At 39.7% G+C, this 18,885-nt stretch overlaps 1 protein-coding gene across 7 annotated transcripts in view; it reads left to right on the top strand.

Annotated features, from left to right (window-relative positions):
* Positions 1–15,514, top strand: part of SLC12A1 (solute carrier family 12 member 1) — a 93,457-nt gene extending 77,943 nt beyond the window's left edge. For 6 of the 7 annotated variants that reach the window (XM_032621589.1, XM_032621588.1, XM_032621586.1 and 3 more), the window contains 7 exons: positions 16–159; positions 3,413–3,544; positions 3,785–3,896; positions 5,616–5,702; positions 11,628–11,763; positions 13,126–13,193; positions 14,220–15,514. In XM_032621589.1, coding sequence (XP_032477480.1) covers positions 16–159; positions 3,413–3,544; positions 3,785–3,896; positions 5,616–5,702; positions 11,628–11,763; positions 13,126–13,193; positions 14,220–14,355 — 815 coding nt within the window. In that variant the 3' untranslated portion in view covers positions 14,356–15,514. Of the gene's footprint in view, positions 1–15; positions 160–3,410; positions 3,545–3,784; positions 3,897–5,615; positions 5,703–11,627; positions 11,764–13,125; positions 13,194–14,219 lie in introns of those variants that run through there. The other variant, XM_032621593.1, reaches the window with a different exon arrangement.
* The last annotated feature ends 3,371 nt before the right edge of the window (positions 15,515–18,885 follow it).

Raw genomic sequence — 18,885 nt, 5'->3', positions numbered from 1 at the left:
GTCTTCTTTCATCAGATGAATTAGAGAAATTAGAACAGGAGAGACTGGCTTTGGAAGCCACTATCAAAGATAATGAATGCGAAGAAGAAAGTGGAGGCCTCCGAGGCTTGTTTAAAAAAGCTGGCAAGCTGAACATTACTAAGCCAACTCCCAAAAAAGGTAAGTGCCTTTAAAATTTACAGGAAAGATTACAAGTCGAGCCACGACTTGCGTGTCTATGGGTGTCAGTAGTGAGCATCTAAAACGTTGGGGACATTGAGTGTAGGTAAGGACTGAAAGATATTTCCTTAAGAGAAGATAGTATGGCTGGGCTTCCCTGGTGGCGCAGTGGTTGCAAGTCCGCCTGCCGATGCTAGGGGACGCGGGTTCGTGTCCCGGTCTGGGAAGATCCCACATGCCGCGGAGCGGCTGGGCCCGTGAGCCACGGCCGCTGAGCCTGCGCGTCCGGAGCCTGTGCTCCGCAACGGGAGAGGCCACAATAGTGAGAGGCCCGTGTACCGCAAAAAAAAAAAAGATAAGGTAGTATGGCTAAAAGGTAGAAGCTACTGTAACTTATCAACACCATTCACCCCTTTGTACCATCTTACTGTAAAAACTTTGTTTTAAAATAATATTTGGTTTGGGAGTCATACAGTGCTTAAGCAGATGGAACGTCATAAAACAGAAAATTCTTAGTTAAGATGTAAAGGGGATAGAAATTCGTGACCCAGCCCCCAAACTGGTTTATCTACACCCACACACCTCACACACACCTTGCAGACATTTCAGGAGATTGAAAGTCGACTGGTACAGGTAAATAAGGGATCCAGATAGAATTCTAATTTCAAAAATGCATCTCTATCACAACACAAACCAGAATTCCGGACTTGAAACTTCATTGACACTAATTACCTGCAGATTTTGGCTGAATGGTACACTTATCTCTGAATGTTCAGTATACATCCCAGAAATGGAGGACCACAGAATGAGACCTTGTTATAAGTTTAATAAACAGGTGATTCAAATAACTGATGTTTTTGAAAATTGCTTTCTTTCCAGAAACACTGCCGGTTTGAGTTTAATGAGGTCCACAGCGACCTCTGCTGGTAGAAAATTAGAATGTTAACATTTCTTTCATGCACAAATAATCCTATATAGTTACTGAAGTCATTCACTGGTGTTACACCCAGGAAAGATCACTTCTCTGGTAGGGTCTCCAAGTCAAGTAGCAAGATCCAAACTGAGACTTAGCTGCTGGTCTAGGTTAATAAGAGCCAACCTTTCAAAGAGGCCCTTCAAAGAGGTTGTCTCCTACCCTGGAAAAGGTTTGGTTCTGTTTGCTTATTTTCCTACTGTGACCCAGGGACTAAATTTAACCTGTAATACATTTTTTTTTTTTTTTTTTTTTTTTGCGGTGCGCGGGCCTCTCACTGTTGTGGCCTCTCCCGTTGCGGAGCACAGGCTCCGGACCCGCAGGCTCAGCGGCCATGGCTCACGGTCCCAGCCGCTCTGCGGCATGTGGGATCTTCCCGGACCGGGGCACGAACCCATGTCTCCTGCATTGGCAGGCAGACTCTCAACCACTGCGCCACCAGGGAAGCCCTACAACATTTTTATATATTTACACAGAATTATAGGAAATCCAAACATTTACCTTCTTCAAACACTAGAGGTACCCTTGGGTGCCAGGAACATTCCATGGGCTAGGGGAGAACCTACTGTGCCTTTGTCCCCTTAAAAGGACATTTTCTAGAAAAATGATGTGTTTGAATCTAAAGTTGGAGTTACATCAGGTCTTTCAGGGTGTAAATATTAGAATAAGACCATGTGGATACTAACTATCTTCTTTCCTTTTCAATTATTTCGTGTACCCATGAGAAGAATTAACTATCCATTGAATCTGCACTATGCAATGCTACAATCTGAAAAGCAATGGAAAATTCAGAAGTCATAACCCATACTGCTCTCTAGCTGATGGGGAGGAGGGAAGCATTAAGGTCCTTATTAGTGAAAGTGGGACTTAGTTATTTTGGAACGCTGTTTCTGCATCGCAATACTTTTGGCAAAAATGTACACCTCTGAAAGTCAACATGTCTCACTGTTCAGAAAAGCAAGATTATGTTATGTTTTGTTTCCAACACCTAAATTTTCAAACACAGCTCTGAAGTAGGCCCCTTCACTGCTCCAGGCCTTTGTTAGCTGACCACTCTTCTGACTTAGGACCAACTCCGCCTCCAGGCACTCATACACGGTCCTCTGGATGCTTTGATTTGCATGTAAGTGGGGGCAGAGTTTGGTCCGTTTTGTAAAGATATTTAACTTTCTCCCTTTAGCGGTCCTAGGGAGATACAAACTATATGAGATAATTGCTTCAGAACCAACAGGCCCAAACATGAAAACAACAAAAGACAGAACAAAGCATCCTCAGAACCTTAGATCAGAGAGGAAGCTCTGCAGAGGCTGTCAGCTCTACTCTAAGCACTATGCTGACACCATCGCTTTGAAATAGAGCAATGAAGTCACAACTTTCAAAGATGTGGAAATGAGAAATAACATATATGGAGTAGGAAGGAAACCCCTACTGGGAAATAGGAACAACGGTTCTGAGCAAACACTGCCCTAGTTCCCTGGTACACTTTTGCTGTGTCCATGTTAGGGTGGAAATTGCATTAAATTTTTTTTTAAAGTACTTTATGTACACTCTTAACTATAACTCAAGAAAAGGTGTTTTTAATCGTATTTCCTGGCTTTTTCATCTCATTCACAGAGATTCCAATAGCTCAAATGGCTTTACCTTAGATTCACAGATTCCTTGAAGAGAAAACAAAAGAGTAAGCCAGGTCCACATTAGGACCAAAGGGTCATAGAGAGTCAAGATGGTCATGGTCCCTGGGAACGTTTATAATCCAGACATTGATGGAATTTACACCAAAATTGCGCTCAAATGAACAAACTGTCTAGTGAAGGAGTACTTCTGATTCCTCTGCTTATCTCTAGAAAACCAATAACCACATGTTCTACTTTTAGGTACATCTGAAAATATAAGTTGAGTTATACCTGAAATTTGGAAAAATCGGGATATTTTGGCTTTTGTATCAGATAATTTAGCATTGGTACCTGCCTAAATAATAGTTCTGCTCCGAGAGAGATTACTAAGGATCTGAAACAAAAATCTGCTGCTTTATAATGAAAACTGTAATCATAAGATCAATATCAAGTTTTTCTGAACTGTTGAAGGTGATCTAAATTATTGTGGAATTTGACCTTTATCTCTCCTCTTCCGGAGAATAGGACTGACGATTTACCCATAAGTATAAAAAACACTTACAAATTCATGACCCTTCCTCTATTTTCCCGAAGAGATTTATTAGAAAGTTATTTTGCTTCTTTCCTCAAAAGACAAATGGATGTACTACTTTCTCTTTCATTACAGAGAACAGCATTAACACAATCCAGTCGATGCATGTGGGGGAGATCAACCAGAAACTGGTGGAAGCCAGCACCCAATTTAAAAAGAAGCAAGGAAAAGGCACAATTGATGTTTGGTGGTTGTTTGACGATGGAGGTAAAAAAATTCCAGAATATACACTAGGGAGCAGAATTTCTATGTTGATAAATTTAACAAACTGCATGGGAACGTATATGAAACGATATCAGTTAAAGAATAACATTTCTGTGTTCTCCAAAGATTTAAATTAGGTAGGAGCTATGAATGTGGGAAACAATAAAGATATGAAGCTACTCAGTTCCTTTCAGTTGGATATGCTCATTCTTTTGTCATAATCTACTCTCTTTTTGTTGTTAGGGTTAACACTCCTTATCCCCTATATCTTGACTCTCAGAAAAAAATGGAAAGACTGTAAATTAAGAATCTATGTCGGAGGGAAGATCAATCGCATTGAAGAAGAAAAGATTACGTAAGTAATTTATCACTCCTGTGTTTGTATGTTTTAATGCTTTAATTTTAAGAACTGTAAGCATCTTTGAGGCACAATAAATTTAAAGACAAAGTCACCATGATAGGCCTCAAGCTTACTTGTCTCTGGTCAGTAAATTATCTGTGCAATTTTTCTAATCATTGTCTTCAGTCCTTTTATCCCCTTCCACAAATGCTTCCAACAAGCATTTGGAACAGAAGCCTCATCTCAAGTCTTGAATGAGAGTATCATTATCTTGTATAATGTTTATTTTGTTCTGACTGGTAAATGCATCCAAGAAAGGAAGAGCCTGAAGGCATTTGTGTCCAATAGTTTCTTCTGGGAGATTCAAACCTGTTAATTCACAGCAGTCACTGTAGCACAGCACACTCAGAAGAGAACAGAGAGACTACATCTGGTCCAAGCCACAGCTCTGCCACCAACAAGCTGCTGGACTTTGCAACAGTCACTGCACATATCTGGGTCCCCAGTTTTTCACTGGTAGTGTGAAAGTGTTTAAATGGATGACTGTTGATGGCTCTCCTAATTAAAAAAATAAGTAAGTCCCACGGTGTTAAGTCTGTGTCTCTCTTATTACTTTAGTCATGGAGAGTTGATCTGTAGTTTTGAGAGTAACAAGCATGCCGAGAGTGTGGTGTATCCAAAGGTCTCGGGCGGGAATCTGGAGAATGCCCTTTGGCGGCATTTGGTCCCTCATGACATGCCTAAGTCCTAGTCCTTCCTGGAACTGCTACTTCCAGAAATCACAAAATAATGACTGGCTCTTATACAGTAGTTTTTCACATTTTCTCCCCCCTCTTAGAAAGATATCATAAATATTTAATTCCTCGTAAAGAGAGTCATACTAAAATGCAAACTAACATGAGGTCTACAATAATTTATATTTTCTTAAAGCCTCTAGTACCTTATTGGGACAAGTGATAAAATCTGAAAATGGTGGTGGATTAGGTGGTAGTAGGGCATCAGTGTTAAATTTCCTGATGTCAAAAACTGTACTCTGTTTATAAAAGAGAATGCCCTTGTTCTTAGGAAATACCCACTAAATTATTTACAGGTAAAGGGGCCTGATATCTGCAACTTACTTTAAAATGGAAAATAGGTAGGAGGTAGAAAGCCAGCAGGCAAAAAATATATAGATAGACAGATGTAGATAGAAAAAGAGAAAAGGAGAATGACAGATCAAATGGGGCAAAATATAAACAGTTGGTGAATCTGAGCTTTCTTTGCACTATTCTTGTAACTTTTTTGTAACTTTGAAATTATATCAAAATTTTCAGTTTCTAGGGGAAAAAACCTTTAATCTATAATGATGTAATAATATATAATAATTATTAGTTTGTCAGTAGTTTGTCAGTAACTCTATAAAAATTATCCATAATAGTCAATAAGTATTGGAACTTGCTCTCTTTTTTCCAAATGATAAGGAAGAGTGGACAGCTCCACAATATCTTCCGTGAAACATGAAGGCAGAGCTGGGTTTGCTGTTTCCAGTGACTGCACCTACAGAAATTTCTCCTTGCCTTCAATGGAATAACTTGGTCCACATTTATCTGTATTCATCAAGTACTGTAATGAAAATCAAACACTAACCAAAGCCTTTGTCCGAAATCTAAGCTGAAATAAGACATGAAATCAAAACTCTTTGATTGAAAATAGCTAAATATGCAATGATGAAGTGTTTCTCGCTTATATTTTCAGAATGGCTTCCCTCCTGAGCAAATTTAGGATAAAATTTGCAGACATCCATGTCATTGGTGACATCAACATTAAGCCAAACAAAGAAAGGTATGAAACATTGAACAAGATCCATTGTTTATTTGTGGTACTCTCGCCTTCTCTTCTGTGTTAATTATCAGAAGGTAAAAATGTTATGGATTTACTGCAGTGACTCCTGATAGGGTATAATAAAAAGGGATTTCAAATAATCATGACACAGAGCTATCACGTTCTAATGGAAGGAAAAGGTTTTAAGGTGAAGATGAACTTGAGAGGAAGAATTGTTGAAACACCATTTAGTTAACATTTTAAAATTGCCCTTCATGTTATTGGTTTCTATGGTGGCAAGATTAACAGGAAGCACAAGCTCAGACAATTCTGACCTGAGCAGTCAGGGTAAGTTTTCATTATTGAACATTACTGGTGGGGCATCCTGAAAGGGGAAGCCTATGAGAGCCCCTAAAGGTGGTCTCTAAAACTATCTGAAGCCTGGCAAGAAAATGTATTGCTTCCAAAATTTTTAAATGAAAAACATTGAAATAATTGTTTAAATGTCTTCAAAAAAACATCATTTTAACTTCATTGATTGTTAAATTTGTCAAGTTCGTGATATTTGAAAACAATTTGTAGGTAGATCTTAAAAGGAGTTCCCAGAGGTGTAAGAAGATTGTCTGAAAATCATAGCCAATTATAAATTAAAGTACTTAGAGCAATGACTTAGCAATTATAAAATATTTTCAATTGTTTACAGTCCAAAATCATATTTACTGTTGCATCTAGATGCAGTTTAATACATTTGATTTGGTGTGGAATGGGGTTTCCAAGGGTTAGAGTAGAGGGAGACACGAAGGTCTCAGTATGGCTTAGGTCCTTGCTGGAACTCTTGGACCTCTTCTCATTTCTGTTGACCATCATTTCTCCTTCCTCCTGCAGTTCTTGATGGATTGCAATTCCATATTCCTTGAGCCTTCTTGCTCTTACCTTCTTTTGATTCACTGTTATCCCAGATGAGCTTAATAACTAACTGAAAATCATCCAGATTTACGACGCATTCTTATTGACCAAATGGCAACCTCGAACTTCATATAGTTTGAGGGTGTTCATGATTCCTCCAATGTTATGGGTCAATTAAAACAGCTTTACGAAACATCTTAACTGTGATAAGAAAGCTATAATTGACAGGGTTAACCTGGATTATTACTATGTAGTATTTCCTTATATCATATATACCACTAATGCCTTTCATTCCTGTATTTCTACAGTTATAAACAGTTAAAAAAAATTAAGAACAGATTTATCATCCTCCTTGGTAAATGGAATTAACATTCTGATATGAAGTGAACTGTCACGTTGTAACCTCTGGTAGCCTTCCACATTTCACTTGAAGAATTTTAATTCCTAAGTCGCTGCCTCTTGGCTTTTGCAGTGATGTGATCAAACGGGCTCATCTTATAGCTCTAATTGGTGGGAATGCATTCTCTTTCATAACACAGCAGGTCCAGTGATTCCCTAGTATGTGCCACTTAGCAACAGGCCAGAGCCTGCCAGCGCTCTGCAAGCACAGGACCATTTACTGTTGTCTAGAGCAGTCAGTGTCCCCTACTGACTTTGGATTTTCTATAAGCCCTGGCTCAATGCTGGGCACAGATCAGTCACCTACTTCTCGTAGGTGAATTCTTGCTGTTGTTTGTCTTATCAGCAGCTAAGGACTGTCTGTCGTTTCTATATCCTTTGCCTCTTTACCCATCAATATGGTTTTCTCTACCCAACTCCTGTTTCCTTCCCTCTCTTTTGTGCTAGTCTCTGCCCAGCTGCCATGGTCACCTGCTGCATACCTATCCTTTCTGTCCTATCACTGAGGATGTTGATGCATCTCTTTTACTAACCATGTCTCTTCCTTCTTTGAGTGTCCATCACAGGCTAGACACTCTTCATCTTCCTACCCCTGACCTTTGTTCCATGGTTTCCTCTTCTCAAGGAGAAAACTCTATGCACAGTCGTAAGAAACAAAGGACCCAGGCATTTGTGCTTTTGTCCTGTTATCTAAATTTGACTTTAGACACCATTCTGATTTGGTGTTTCTTACATATCCTCCACATCCTGCAGTGAAGAGTTCTATTCCCCTTTCTCAGGAAAAAAAAAAGGAATTAGTTTTCACAATTGTGGAGATTCTCTATGTGATATTTCAAGGTCTTGAGGAAGATGCAGGAAAAAAAAGTCCATTCTTACTAGAATAACTGCAGTGAATGTACCCTGGTGTGAAGACAAAAGGCCACCAAGAAGAGGTGTGCTGGAAGTGCCATCCTTCTCTCTTCAGTCTTCAGCTATAACTGATGCCGTATTACTTTATAAAACAACCACATGTCCAATGCTGGCAATGCCTTTTCCAATATTTGAAGGTAAATTTTAGAACAGAGAATGGTCATTCAGTAAATCTCACAAATGGCCACTGGTAGCACACCTAGCACCTTTGTGATAATTTTTAAAAGGCAACTCCTCTGAGTGGTTTAATAAGAGAAAGAGAACTCTTCCTCTGGGCTGATGCAGCCCCAGGCCCAGGGCCCAAAGCTTACAGCACTGTCTCAACTTCAGCTTTCACATGGGCCTTGTTGGTCAGGCAGCCCTTGTCTACCATTAACAGCTATCTCCTGATCACTGTTCTTTCTTGGTCACTATTTTCACACAGTGTTGAAAATAGTTTGTCAGTGATTTCCGTGTTGGAGGCTAATGTTAACTGTCCTTCAATTACCTTTAATAGATCTTTCAACTACCCATAAAACATGAGCAAGTCTTGATGGAGACATTCTATCATAAAAATATTATCTATAAATATGGTAGAGCAAGGGTGAAAGGGAGTACAAAAGCAAAGTTAATGAGAAAATAATTGGGAAAACTGAAAAGCTCTTGTGGCTGAATTTCATTTTTTATTGTACAGACTGAATTAAAAGTAATAGGCCAATAGAACAGCAATCTTTAAACAGAAATCAGAGAGAAACTAGACGCAATTAACTAGATAATTTGGTTGAAAGATGCTAGTGTGATCACAAAAGCAATAAATACATTAATTTGTGAGAAGAAATCTTATATGAACTTAGGGGGAAATTTTTATGCAGTCAAAAAATGTTTTTAACTTTGTTATTATGAGGAACAAGGATGGGGAAGGCAGGGCAGCTATAAGTTAATTTTTTTAATTAAATTAATTCTCACTTATATTTAATAGTAATACTCGACCTATTCTAGAATCAATTAAAAAATAATTATAAGAAAGATCAGATTTAATAAGAATCAAACAGAAATCCTGAGCTACCTTTGGATCACCAAGCTAGGAGAACGGAAAATGGCCAACTCAGGGATGAGCCTTAGGATGAAGAAATCAAAGATAAACATAAATAAGGAGCAGTAAGAGTTTAGAGAAAATAAATGGACAAATACAGCCCCATTATAACCTACTGTGTCACTTAGCATGCTTCAATTGCAAGTAAAAGAAAACTTAACTCATAGTGATTTAAATAATGGAAATTATTATCAACCTTAACTGAAAAAATCCAAGGGTATTTTGGCTTTCAGGTGAAGCTTGATCTAGGTTAATTTTACAATTAAGGACTAATTCTCCTTCATTCTCTCTACTCTACCTTGTATTATGAAATCATCAATCAAAGTTGATTTAGCTTATAAAACCAAGATGAATGCCCATCGCAGCCAGAACTACATATTTGCTCATTTGCGTTCAGTGGGAGAAAAAGTTTGTCTCTTCCCCAGTTGTTGAACTCAGGTCATTGGCTGCATTCAGGTAGCACCAACCCAAGCCACTGAGCCACTTGTTGTGGTCAGTAAAATGCAAGGTGCCTATTGGTCAAGATTTCCCAGGTTATGTGCTCACCCTGGCCAATCAGTCTGGCAGAAGGAATAGAATTGTATTGACTGTCTGATGCTGGGGATAGAGTCATTCCCACCCAAACTACAATGGAGAAACATAGTATGCATGCTGGGGGGACAACCAGCAATCTCCTTTCCACTTTCCATTTCTTAGGAAACTATTTTTGAACTGCTCTTTCTAATAAGCACCTGGGCTGAGATGCAAAGAAAACTCTTATCCTGATCAAAATAATTATATGTAGAGCTTAAACAGACAAACTGTCAATTGCTAACCTCAGTCCTATGGCTGCTGAGTAAAATGAACGCCTTGCTTTTACAGGGCACTTCATACTTTTCAGAGCACTGTCACCCAAATCATCATATTAACACTCACAACAACCACGTGCCAGCTTTGAGCAGCCATTATATTACCCCCTATTATAGGCAAGGTTATCCAGGTCAAGGAGGACAATGGAAGAGCTGGAGCAAGAACCCAGGCTCTTTTCTCCTAGGCCAGCAACTTTGCGCTGATCACTGCCAAGGTCTCTGAAAGCACAGCACTGTTGGGAGGAAGAGCAAATAAAAGTATTGTGTGGCTGCAAGAATAATAGGGCATATCAGTCTTATTCCTTCCCTGTCACTGTCTACCATTCTAAATAAGTCAAAGCATCAGAAATCTACTGCATTAAGTATCTCTTCAATCCCTTAAAAAAAGCACACTGGTAGGGACAACCTACTCCTTTGTAATCTCTGTACATTGTACAAATCCTAAATCAGGACAACTGATGAGATCACTGAACTCATTGCTTCATATTTTAATTTCTTAACCTAACATCACATTGATTCTAATTATCACTCATTCCAAAATTACTAAATTATAAGTAAGCCACATTATATAAAACCAAAGAAAACTTTATATTTGAGATCATCTTACAGTAGCATAGTAAAGACAACTACTCCTACAAATTAGAAACTTTGTTTTGTGCTATTTTAAAAATAAGTCTTGTGGCTTTCCTGGTGGTGCAGTGGTTGAGAATCCGCCTGCCAATGCAGGGGACACGGATTCGAGCCCTGGTCCGGGAAGATCCCACATGCCGCCGAGCAGCTAAGCCCATGCGCCACAGCTGTGAGCCTGCGTGCCACAACTACTGAAGCCCGCGTGCCTAGAGCTCGTGCTCCGCAACAGGAGAAGCCACCGCAGTAAGAAGACCACGCACCACAATGAAGAGTAGCCCCCACTCACCACAACTAGAGAAAAGCCCGCGCACAGCAACGAAGACCCAACACAACCAAAAATAAATAAATTTATTTAAAAAAAGAAAGTCTTATGAGATTCTTATGAAAGACAAGAATGAGATTTTTCAGCAATTTTTAAAATGTTCCGCAGCTCTGAGATACTGCTCCTCCTTTTCTATTCAATGATTTATTCTTAATCGCTCTAAAATGCCCTCAGATTTTAAAATATTATTGATTTTTGTTCTTTCCTCTAACATGCACCTGAACAACAGCCATTTGAAAATCTCAGGCAGCAACATCAGATACCAGAAGGACAAAGGCTACATTATTTACAGCAAACATTCAAATTGTTCTATAGCCATTGAACTCACTTCCTTGCTCCTCTTAGTTACTATTCTCCTACCTGCCTGCAGCCTCCTGCCATGAGTGCGAGTTGCCATGTGGACTAAAGGTGAGGAGGGCAACCCTATCCAACTCTCAGGGATGCTAGTTCATCTCCTACATTAATTCATGAATGTCTCCCATAGAATCTATAAAATAAGCAGAAGGAAACTCATTTATGGGCTGAAAGTGTCTACGTTACAACTGTGTCTTTGACTCTATTATGTAGAACATGTATTTGCAGAATAATTACTATCTGTGTGTTTGTGTATTTATATTGAGGATCTAATGCCTAGTAGGCTATCAAGGCCTCACACACGTTAAGGCCTCTCCCTGGATAGGGAGGCACTACTAGAGCCAAGGTTTTACTCACAGAAAGTCCCCTGCAAAGATAATTCTTAAAAGATTTGCATGACATTCAGCTCTGATTCTGTAGCCAGCAGGGCTAGTCAGACCTAGAGAATCTGTGAAATAATGAGTTGGTTTCCCACTGCGAGGCCTCTTTTATAATTCCAATTTCAGCTGGAAATTCTTTGAAGAAATGATTGAACCATATCGTCTCCATGAAAGCTGCAAAGATTTAACAACTGCTGAGAAATTAAAGAGAGAAACTCCGTGGAAAATTACAGATGCAGAACTGGAAGCGGTCAAGGAAAAGGTAAGAACTTGTCTCCCTTAATCTTTACTTTGCTATCTGACTAGCTGAAAAAGAAAACAGTGGTTGATTTAAAGATCAAGAAGTAATGTATCTATTATAGAATTTCATTATTCAAGATCCAGGGTTTCTCCATATTTCAAGGGCTTTTTCAATCATATTATTGAATATGAGGATTTAGAAGATTGTTTTCATTTTTTAGTATAAAATCAATTTTTAAGTTAAGAACAGGTTATTGATACATATTGTGAAGTCTTCTTTCCAATTTAACTTTATAGAACAGGAGACAGACCCATCAGTCTAAAATAATTTAAGTCAATACATATGAAAAGTAAATATAGACTGACTCACAGTTTGAGACAATAACAAAGAATTTTAACCTGGTAAAGTTAGCTATAAAAACTAACATAGGGATCTGAGAAAATATGTAATTGGAGCAATGAATATGAAAGTTGGATCCAGCACATCTTGTAGGACAGATGTAAAATGGTGGGCTCTTCTAGAGAACCAAATAAAATGGGAGTTACCCTAATGGCCTGAGCTGAATGAAGCTGCAATAGTGAAGATGATGAAAAGGCCAGGGACATAAAAATAAGGCAGAAGAACTGACATCTGAATTGGATTAGACATTCAAGGAAAAGGACCACAAGAACCTCTAAACTACAAAATTTAAATAAATTATATTAGGAGCTGAAGTTGTTACAAATTAGAGCAGGAGATACTAAAAGCCTTTCAAAGTTAGTGGGAAAATACTGAGCTAAGAATCATAAGCTCTGTGTGTGATAAACTTCCCAGTTCTAACGAAAAGTTTTCATATAATTGAGCAAATCACTTATCTAAACCTTGTTTTCTGAACCAGTGAAATGTAATAATAAATATTACTCTCATCACTGCAAAATAGTTAATGTAGTTATTTTTCCAAATGTGTCTTTTGGTAACTCTTTCATTGAAACCAGTCCCCTGTGCCGGTAAAAATCAAAGAGCTTAAATATAGACAGACTAGGGTATAACCTATGTTCTTAGGATATCAAATTAGTATCAAGATTAGGTTAGTTTTCTTCAGCTGCAAACCTGTTCCCCAGCACTGGCCATTCTTATCTTCTTTTTACCGTTATCCATGTGGCTTGCTTGTTTTTTTTCTTCTAGAATTTAATAAGCCACTATAGCACAATGGTCTTATTCTTTATGTTTCTAAAATTTCCCATGAGTTTTAAAAACACTGTTAAGTTTCCAAACCTGAATGAAATAACTGTAATTTTTTAAAATGAGGTTTTTCTACTTGTCCATAATTTGAGGTAAGAAGATAAATTCTCATTCATAATTCTGGGAAAACTGCCCTCAACAAAATCTGAATGTTGTCCACAGAGTTACCGCCAAGTTCGACTGAACGAACTCTTACAGGAGCACTCAAGAGCTGCTAATCTCATAGTCCTGTAAGTATCATTGCAGACATTTAAGATTGTTACAGGGAAACCTTAGTTGTGAATTTAAAAGCTCACAACTATTCAGGTGGAAAGTTAAATTTGGAACATGTGGGATTTTAGGCTGCGAGGGAAAATAAAGGCCACCCTGAGACACTGACAATTGAGGCCCATGGGCTTTAGAGGGCTCCATTTGGACTTTCCACCAGGTGTTCCCCACCCAAAGGGCCAGGGGCATAGTGCATGCCCATCTAGAACCCTGGCTCCTCCCAGGTTCCAGGGAACCTGACCCTGGAATTCCCTGCCTAATTAGCCCCAAGCTGGCTACCAAGGTTCCCAGGCCCCTTCCCTAGATAGCTGCTCCTGAGGTATGGAGTCCATAGCATGATTGCAAGACTCTTTACCATGGGGGAAGAGGCCAGGGCAGGAGAAAAAGGAGTGGGCTCTTCCATTTCCACTCTTTGCCCTCCACTCCACAAATGTTAGGGGTGTACCTGCTGAAAATATGAATGTTTACCTAAAGATTCATTGCTAAACATGAAAACCAACAATTTCACATTTATACCTCATGAACTGACTCCTATGTACAAAGTTAAGTATGTCTTCAAACAAGGTCTGCACTGGAGGACTATCCATTTAAGACATAGATTGTTCTCCTGAATTGGGTGGTAGGACTCAAACAGCTGTTTCTCCCAAATATAAGAGCTTTAAACCATTAGGAAAAGTCATTTTTTCCAAAAATGGGGAGAGGTATTGGTTGATCACATTTTCTATTTAAAGAGTGAAAATTTATTATATTTATGCTTTGCCTCTACCCTACAATGCCCAAGCCTATTTTTCTGGTTTGTAGATATTTATATTATCTGAGAAGTATATCAATTTAATATCTATATTCAAAATAATTTCCATGCTTTCATTTTGTCGGGGAGGCACATAAAAGGTTCAGGCCACTTGTTATTACATAGCTCAGATAACTAGCGATGTTACTGCCTGTACTAATTGTCACGTTTGTTCCTTATTTTTCTTCCATGCTGTCAGGAGCCTTCCAGTGGCAAGAAAAGGATCTATATCAGATTGGTTGTACATGGCTTGGTTGGAAATCCTCACGAAGAACCTCCCTCCTGTCTTACTAGTTAGAGGAAATCACAAAAATGTCCTGACGTTTTATTCTTAAAAGATAAAGGATTAGAACACATTTTACCTTAATGTATGAATAAGTAGGAGACATGTTCCAGTACTTCATGTTATAAATCTGATCTGTGGATATGCAAACCTCTGGAGACCAAGTAAACTTTGTCATTTTTTAAATTATTACTTAATAGGAGCTATTTTTTTTTTTTCTATCAGCTTAAGGGGGTGTCAAAGCCAATGCTACCCCTAGAAAAACATCTTGTCATTGCTGTTGAAAAACAAGAAAATTAAGCAAACCCATGCTGGCTTATGCCCATGAAAACCACCAACTTATTGTAAGCTTTTCCAGGCACACCTAATCTTCTGTGTGCCTCTAGGCCCTGGAAGAGGCTTCAGCCCCCAGCAGTTTCTCATTAAATTCCTACTGACAGGCTGGTATAGTAACCATGGGTGGTTATCAAAGGAAAAGACCAACTGGGCAGGAAATGTGATTATGCTTGGCCTTCTGAGAAGCTTATACCTACAAAGAAGATTTGAAAATCAGTAACTGAAACCTTTAAGGAGTACTTGCTTCTACACAGTGTTTAAAGCAGTTACCTAAATGAGGTTATTTAATATAACACAGATCATATTCTTAGAGTGATCTGAGCGATCGCTGATAACATATGGCTTCAATTTGGGGCTGATTGAAAAATATATTAGCTGGATTAGGAGGCAACATATATTCCAATTAAGTGAAATATATTCCATCCTTAATATATAAATTTCAGTTGCTTTCCCTATTTAGACATTTCCAGCATGGTATTACTTTGCATATTTTTTTTCTAATTAAGTGGGTAGCACAGATGAAGTCTTCATAGATGTTTAATTGAAAACCAAATACCACACATTTTCTAACTGTTATAAAGAAGTATATCCTGAATCATATATTTAGTTATTTTATACAGTGATTGTATAGATTTAAAAGAATAATTAAAATGTGAAGTGGAGAAACTTGCAAATTTGGAATATACAAGTATCGATTTTGTTTCATTTGTTAGTGTTCCTATAATACTTAATCATATTAAAAAACAACCAAAAATTTTTTTCTGATGGATGACTTGCTTATTTTTTTTCTTGACATATTATGACTGTTTATTCTAACTGATAAAATGTGAGGGGAAAAAAATCAACCTGAAATAAAACCACTCAAATTCGTTTGCTCTGGCCTAGGTCATGTTTTTACCTTTCAGTCACTAAAATCACAGTGCAGGGCTTCCCTGGTGGCGCAGTGGTTGAGAATCTGCCTGCTAATGCAGGGGACACGGGTTAGAGCCCTGGTCTGGGAGTATCCCACATGCCGCGGAGCGACTGGGCCCGTGAGCCACAACTACTGAGTCTGTGCGTCTGGAGCCTGTGCTCCGCAACGAGAGGCCACGATAACGAGAGGCCCGCACACCGCGATGAAGAGTGGCCCCTGCTTGCCACAACTAGAGAAATCCCTCGCACAGAAACGAAGACCCAACACAGCAAAAATAAATAAATTAACTAATAAACTCCTACCCCCAACATCTTCTTTAAAAATCACAGTGCAATGGTGTATCAGATTGGAGCCTGAAATTTTCAATCGGTTGCCTCATCTGCAGGTTGTTTAAAGCTGGGATTCAAGATTAGTCTTCCAGGCCAGACTCTGGCCTCAGAAGGATGACTAGGGAGGGAAAAGGGAAATAGCAAAGCTTAAGAAGCAGCATATCCCTATTCCAAATCTGACACCATTGGACTTAATTCAGGCCTGGATTAGCCCTCTCTCTTGAGCCCTTATGTACCTGAAATCCAAATGGCTAGATGCCATCCTGGTGACCAGAGCAAGGAGCACCTGGCTTCATCTGGATCTGACACTTCCCTAAAACACTTGATAGGGTCTCTGGAAAAGGTGAAAAGTCATATGGCTTCTATTACATGAAATTCTGGCTCTCGTTTCTTGAAGAAGCTGTTATGTTAGGTCCCTTAGGAAACAGACTCGGAGAGAGTTTAGCGTGGAGCATGTTTATTAAGGAGTGCCCTTGGGATCAACACCTGTGGAAGGGTGAGGGAAAGGTGAGGTGTGATGCAGTCCCAAGGACAGTCTCAGTGACCTCACAGGGAGCTCTGGAGATAGAATGTCCCTTCAGAATAGTCCCAAGAAGGGCTGAGAGGGCCAGGACTTTATACCGCCACATTTATCAGTCATTGGAGGTGGGTGGCCCAGGTAGGAGTGTGAACTTGGATGAGGCAACTCTCTGCAGGTAAGGCATACCAAAGGGCCTGACAGCTCAAGTCTGTCTGCTGACAGCACTCCCAGATGCTGCGGCAAAAAGTCCTTCATTAAACAGGGTGTGGGTGGGGTATCACCATGCCAACTGCAGGGGTCATATAAAGTACTGGTCAAAAAACAAACAAACAAACAAACAAACACTCACACTGGCCTAAGTTCAAGTCTCACCATTTATTAGTGGTATTACCTTAAACTAGTTATTTAATATTTTGAGGGTTACTGGCAAAAGAGTGACTGAAGGGATGTCCCTTGGGTTCCAGGTTAAGAAATTGAGGAGAACATGGACTGAGAAAAACGGGGATGGGTGGTAGTAAGGGACTGGTGATCCTGAGGTCAAGAGCAGCTGTATTGGGAATAGGTTAGGGTAGCAGAAAATTGAAAGGATGGGGGCTATGGTCAAATGCCAACAGATTTTTGTAGTCCTCAGTGTCCTGTCCTTGTCCTTTGATTTACCCAGCTCTATTGACCCAACCTCCTACTATCCCCATGTCTATACTCAGGTTGCTGAGCAAGAGGAAGGTTACACATTCATGTTCATTGATGTCCAGCTTTCTCTGTCCCCTCACTTTGTACATGTGTCTCATCAGCATCCCTACCCTTTTCTCACAATGACTTTTCAAAATCTTCATCACTTTTTCAGTTGATGACCCTGGCACCATCCCTACAACATAGCCAGGTACATAGAGATGTAAAACTTTCGTATGTAAGGAAGACCACACTGGGAGCGTTGCCTTACAATTTCTTCCCTCAATACTCAAGTTTAGAGCTCTTTCAATGGAAGCTTTAAAAAAAAAGATTATAGATTCTTGAGGACAATCATAAGCCTACTAAATTAGACTCTACGGGAGAAGGACCAAGGAATCTGTATATTCTGATGATCCGCAAGATTTTGGAACTCCTGCTTTAGGCAGTCTTCCCTGTTTCTGTGACTTGACTCCCACCATGGGCTGATGCCTCCCAAATTTATATTTCTAACACAGAGCTCCCCTAAGTCTCAGATCCATATATTCAATCACTAATTTTCATGGTGTTTCTCTTTGTATATCCTGCAGACACTCTAAATGCAAGATGACCAGATTTCTGTTAAAAACAAACACACAACTAGAGCATTGCCTTTCTCCATTGCCTATAAGATCCTTTCTGAAATGACCAAAAAGACATACAAATAGGAAAGTTCTGCATCATGGCAGGAAACTAAGGAAGGATGCCATTCACCTGATAACATTTTTAGAAATACAATCAAGCTGGAGTTTACATGGGATGAGATTGATGAAAGCTAGAAAAGGTCAGCTTGCAACAAATGCTCCTGAGAAAAATCCAACATGTCACAGGAAGTAGTTGCAAGAGACCCTGGGAGAAGTCCTCCCCCAAGTGTGCAGGTGAAGGTTAGAAGCTGAAGGTACGACAGACAGAGTGCAGCATTGGGTGGGATCCCTTTTGTTGGATACTGAGAATATTCAGAAATGGCTGCCCGGAGAGGCCAAATGGTATGCTTGGTGAACACTCAAAGCAGACATGGGTATTGCAGTGGAGCATCTCATAGGTGTCCTTGAAAGGCACCAGAAAGATATGTGCCATCAATACAGGCTGAGCCAAAGAGAAAACCAGCCCTTGATGCACAATTCTCCTAATACTGTACAGAGAAGAAAACTCAGAGATGGACGATCTTGTCCCTGGGTCTCACTGTTCTTAGGCTGCTGGGTTCCTAAACTGGCGCTACAAGTTGGTATCAACGAGGCCTTATTAATTAAATTAAATAGGAGGATTGTAACGATAACCAGGTGATGTGGTGAAGGTCCCTGTGTCATTCACAGAAGATCAGCACATCTGCTGGTTGTCAAACTTAGCATCCACAGGATCCTTGCTGGCTGGATATTGCTGCACAGGTCACCTGGAGCCAGTCCACCTAGATATTTCTAATGTTTTCCTCCACAGAGATGTAGGGGACGTGTTGACATAAGGATGAAATCTGTCTGGACTCCCAGGGGGAGAACAGGAGAAATTCCTCTTTGGGTGTGACTCAGATGTCCCAGTTGCTGACAGATCAGGGCATCCCCATGAGTTGCAGTAAGAGCCAAGAGGTCAAGCCAAGAGTGCTCAGGGCCCAGCATCTGACCCAGGCATTCCCACGGGGCCACCAGCTGCCCCAGAGCATGGCAGCCCTGGTCTACAGGCAAAATCTCCTCTCCAGAGAAGGTGTGTTGGTCAGTCTTACCTCTTTAGGATTTCTGATGCTGAAAAGAACCATCTCAGTCTCCCTTTTTTTAATGCAGAAAAGCA

This window comes from Phocoena sinus, chromosome 2 (assembly GCF_008692025.1).
Source record: "Phocoena sinus isolate mPhoSin1 chromosome 2, mPhoSin1.pri, whole genome shotgun sequence".
Classification (NCBI taxonomy): Eukaryota; Metazoa; Chordata; class Mammalia; order Artiodactyla; family Phocoenidae; genus Phocoena; species Phocoena sinus.
This window is presented reverse-complemented; position numbering and strand designations above follow the sequence as displayed.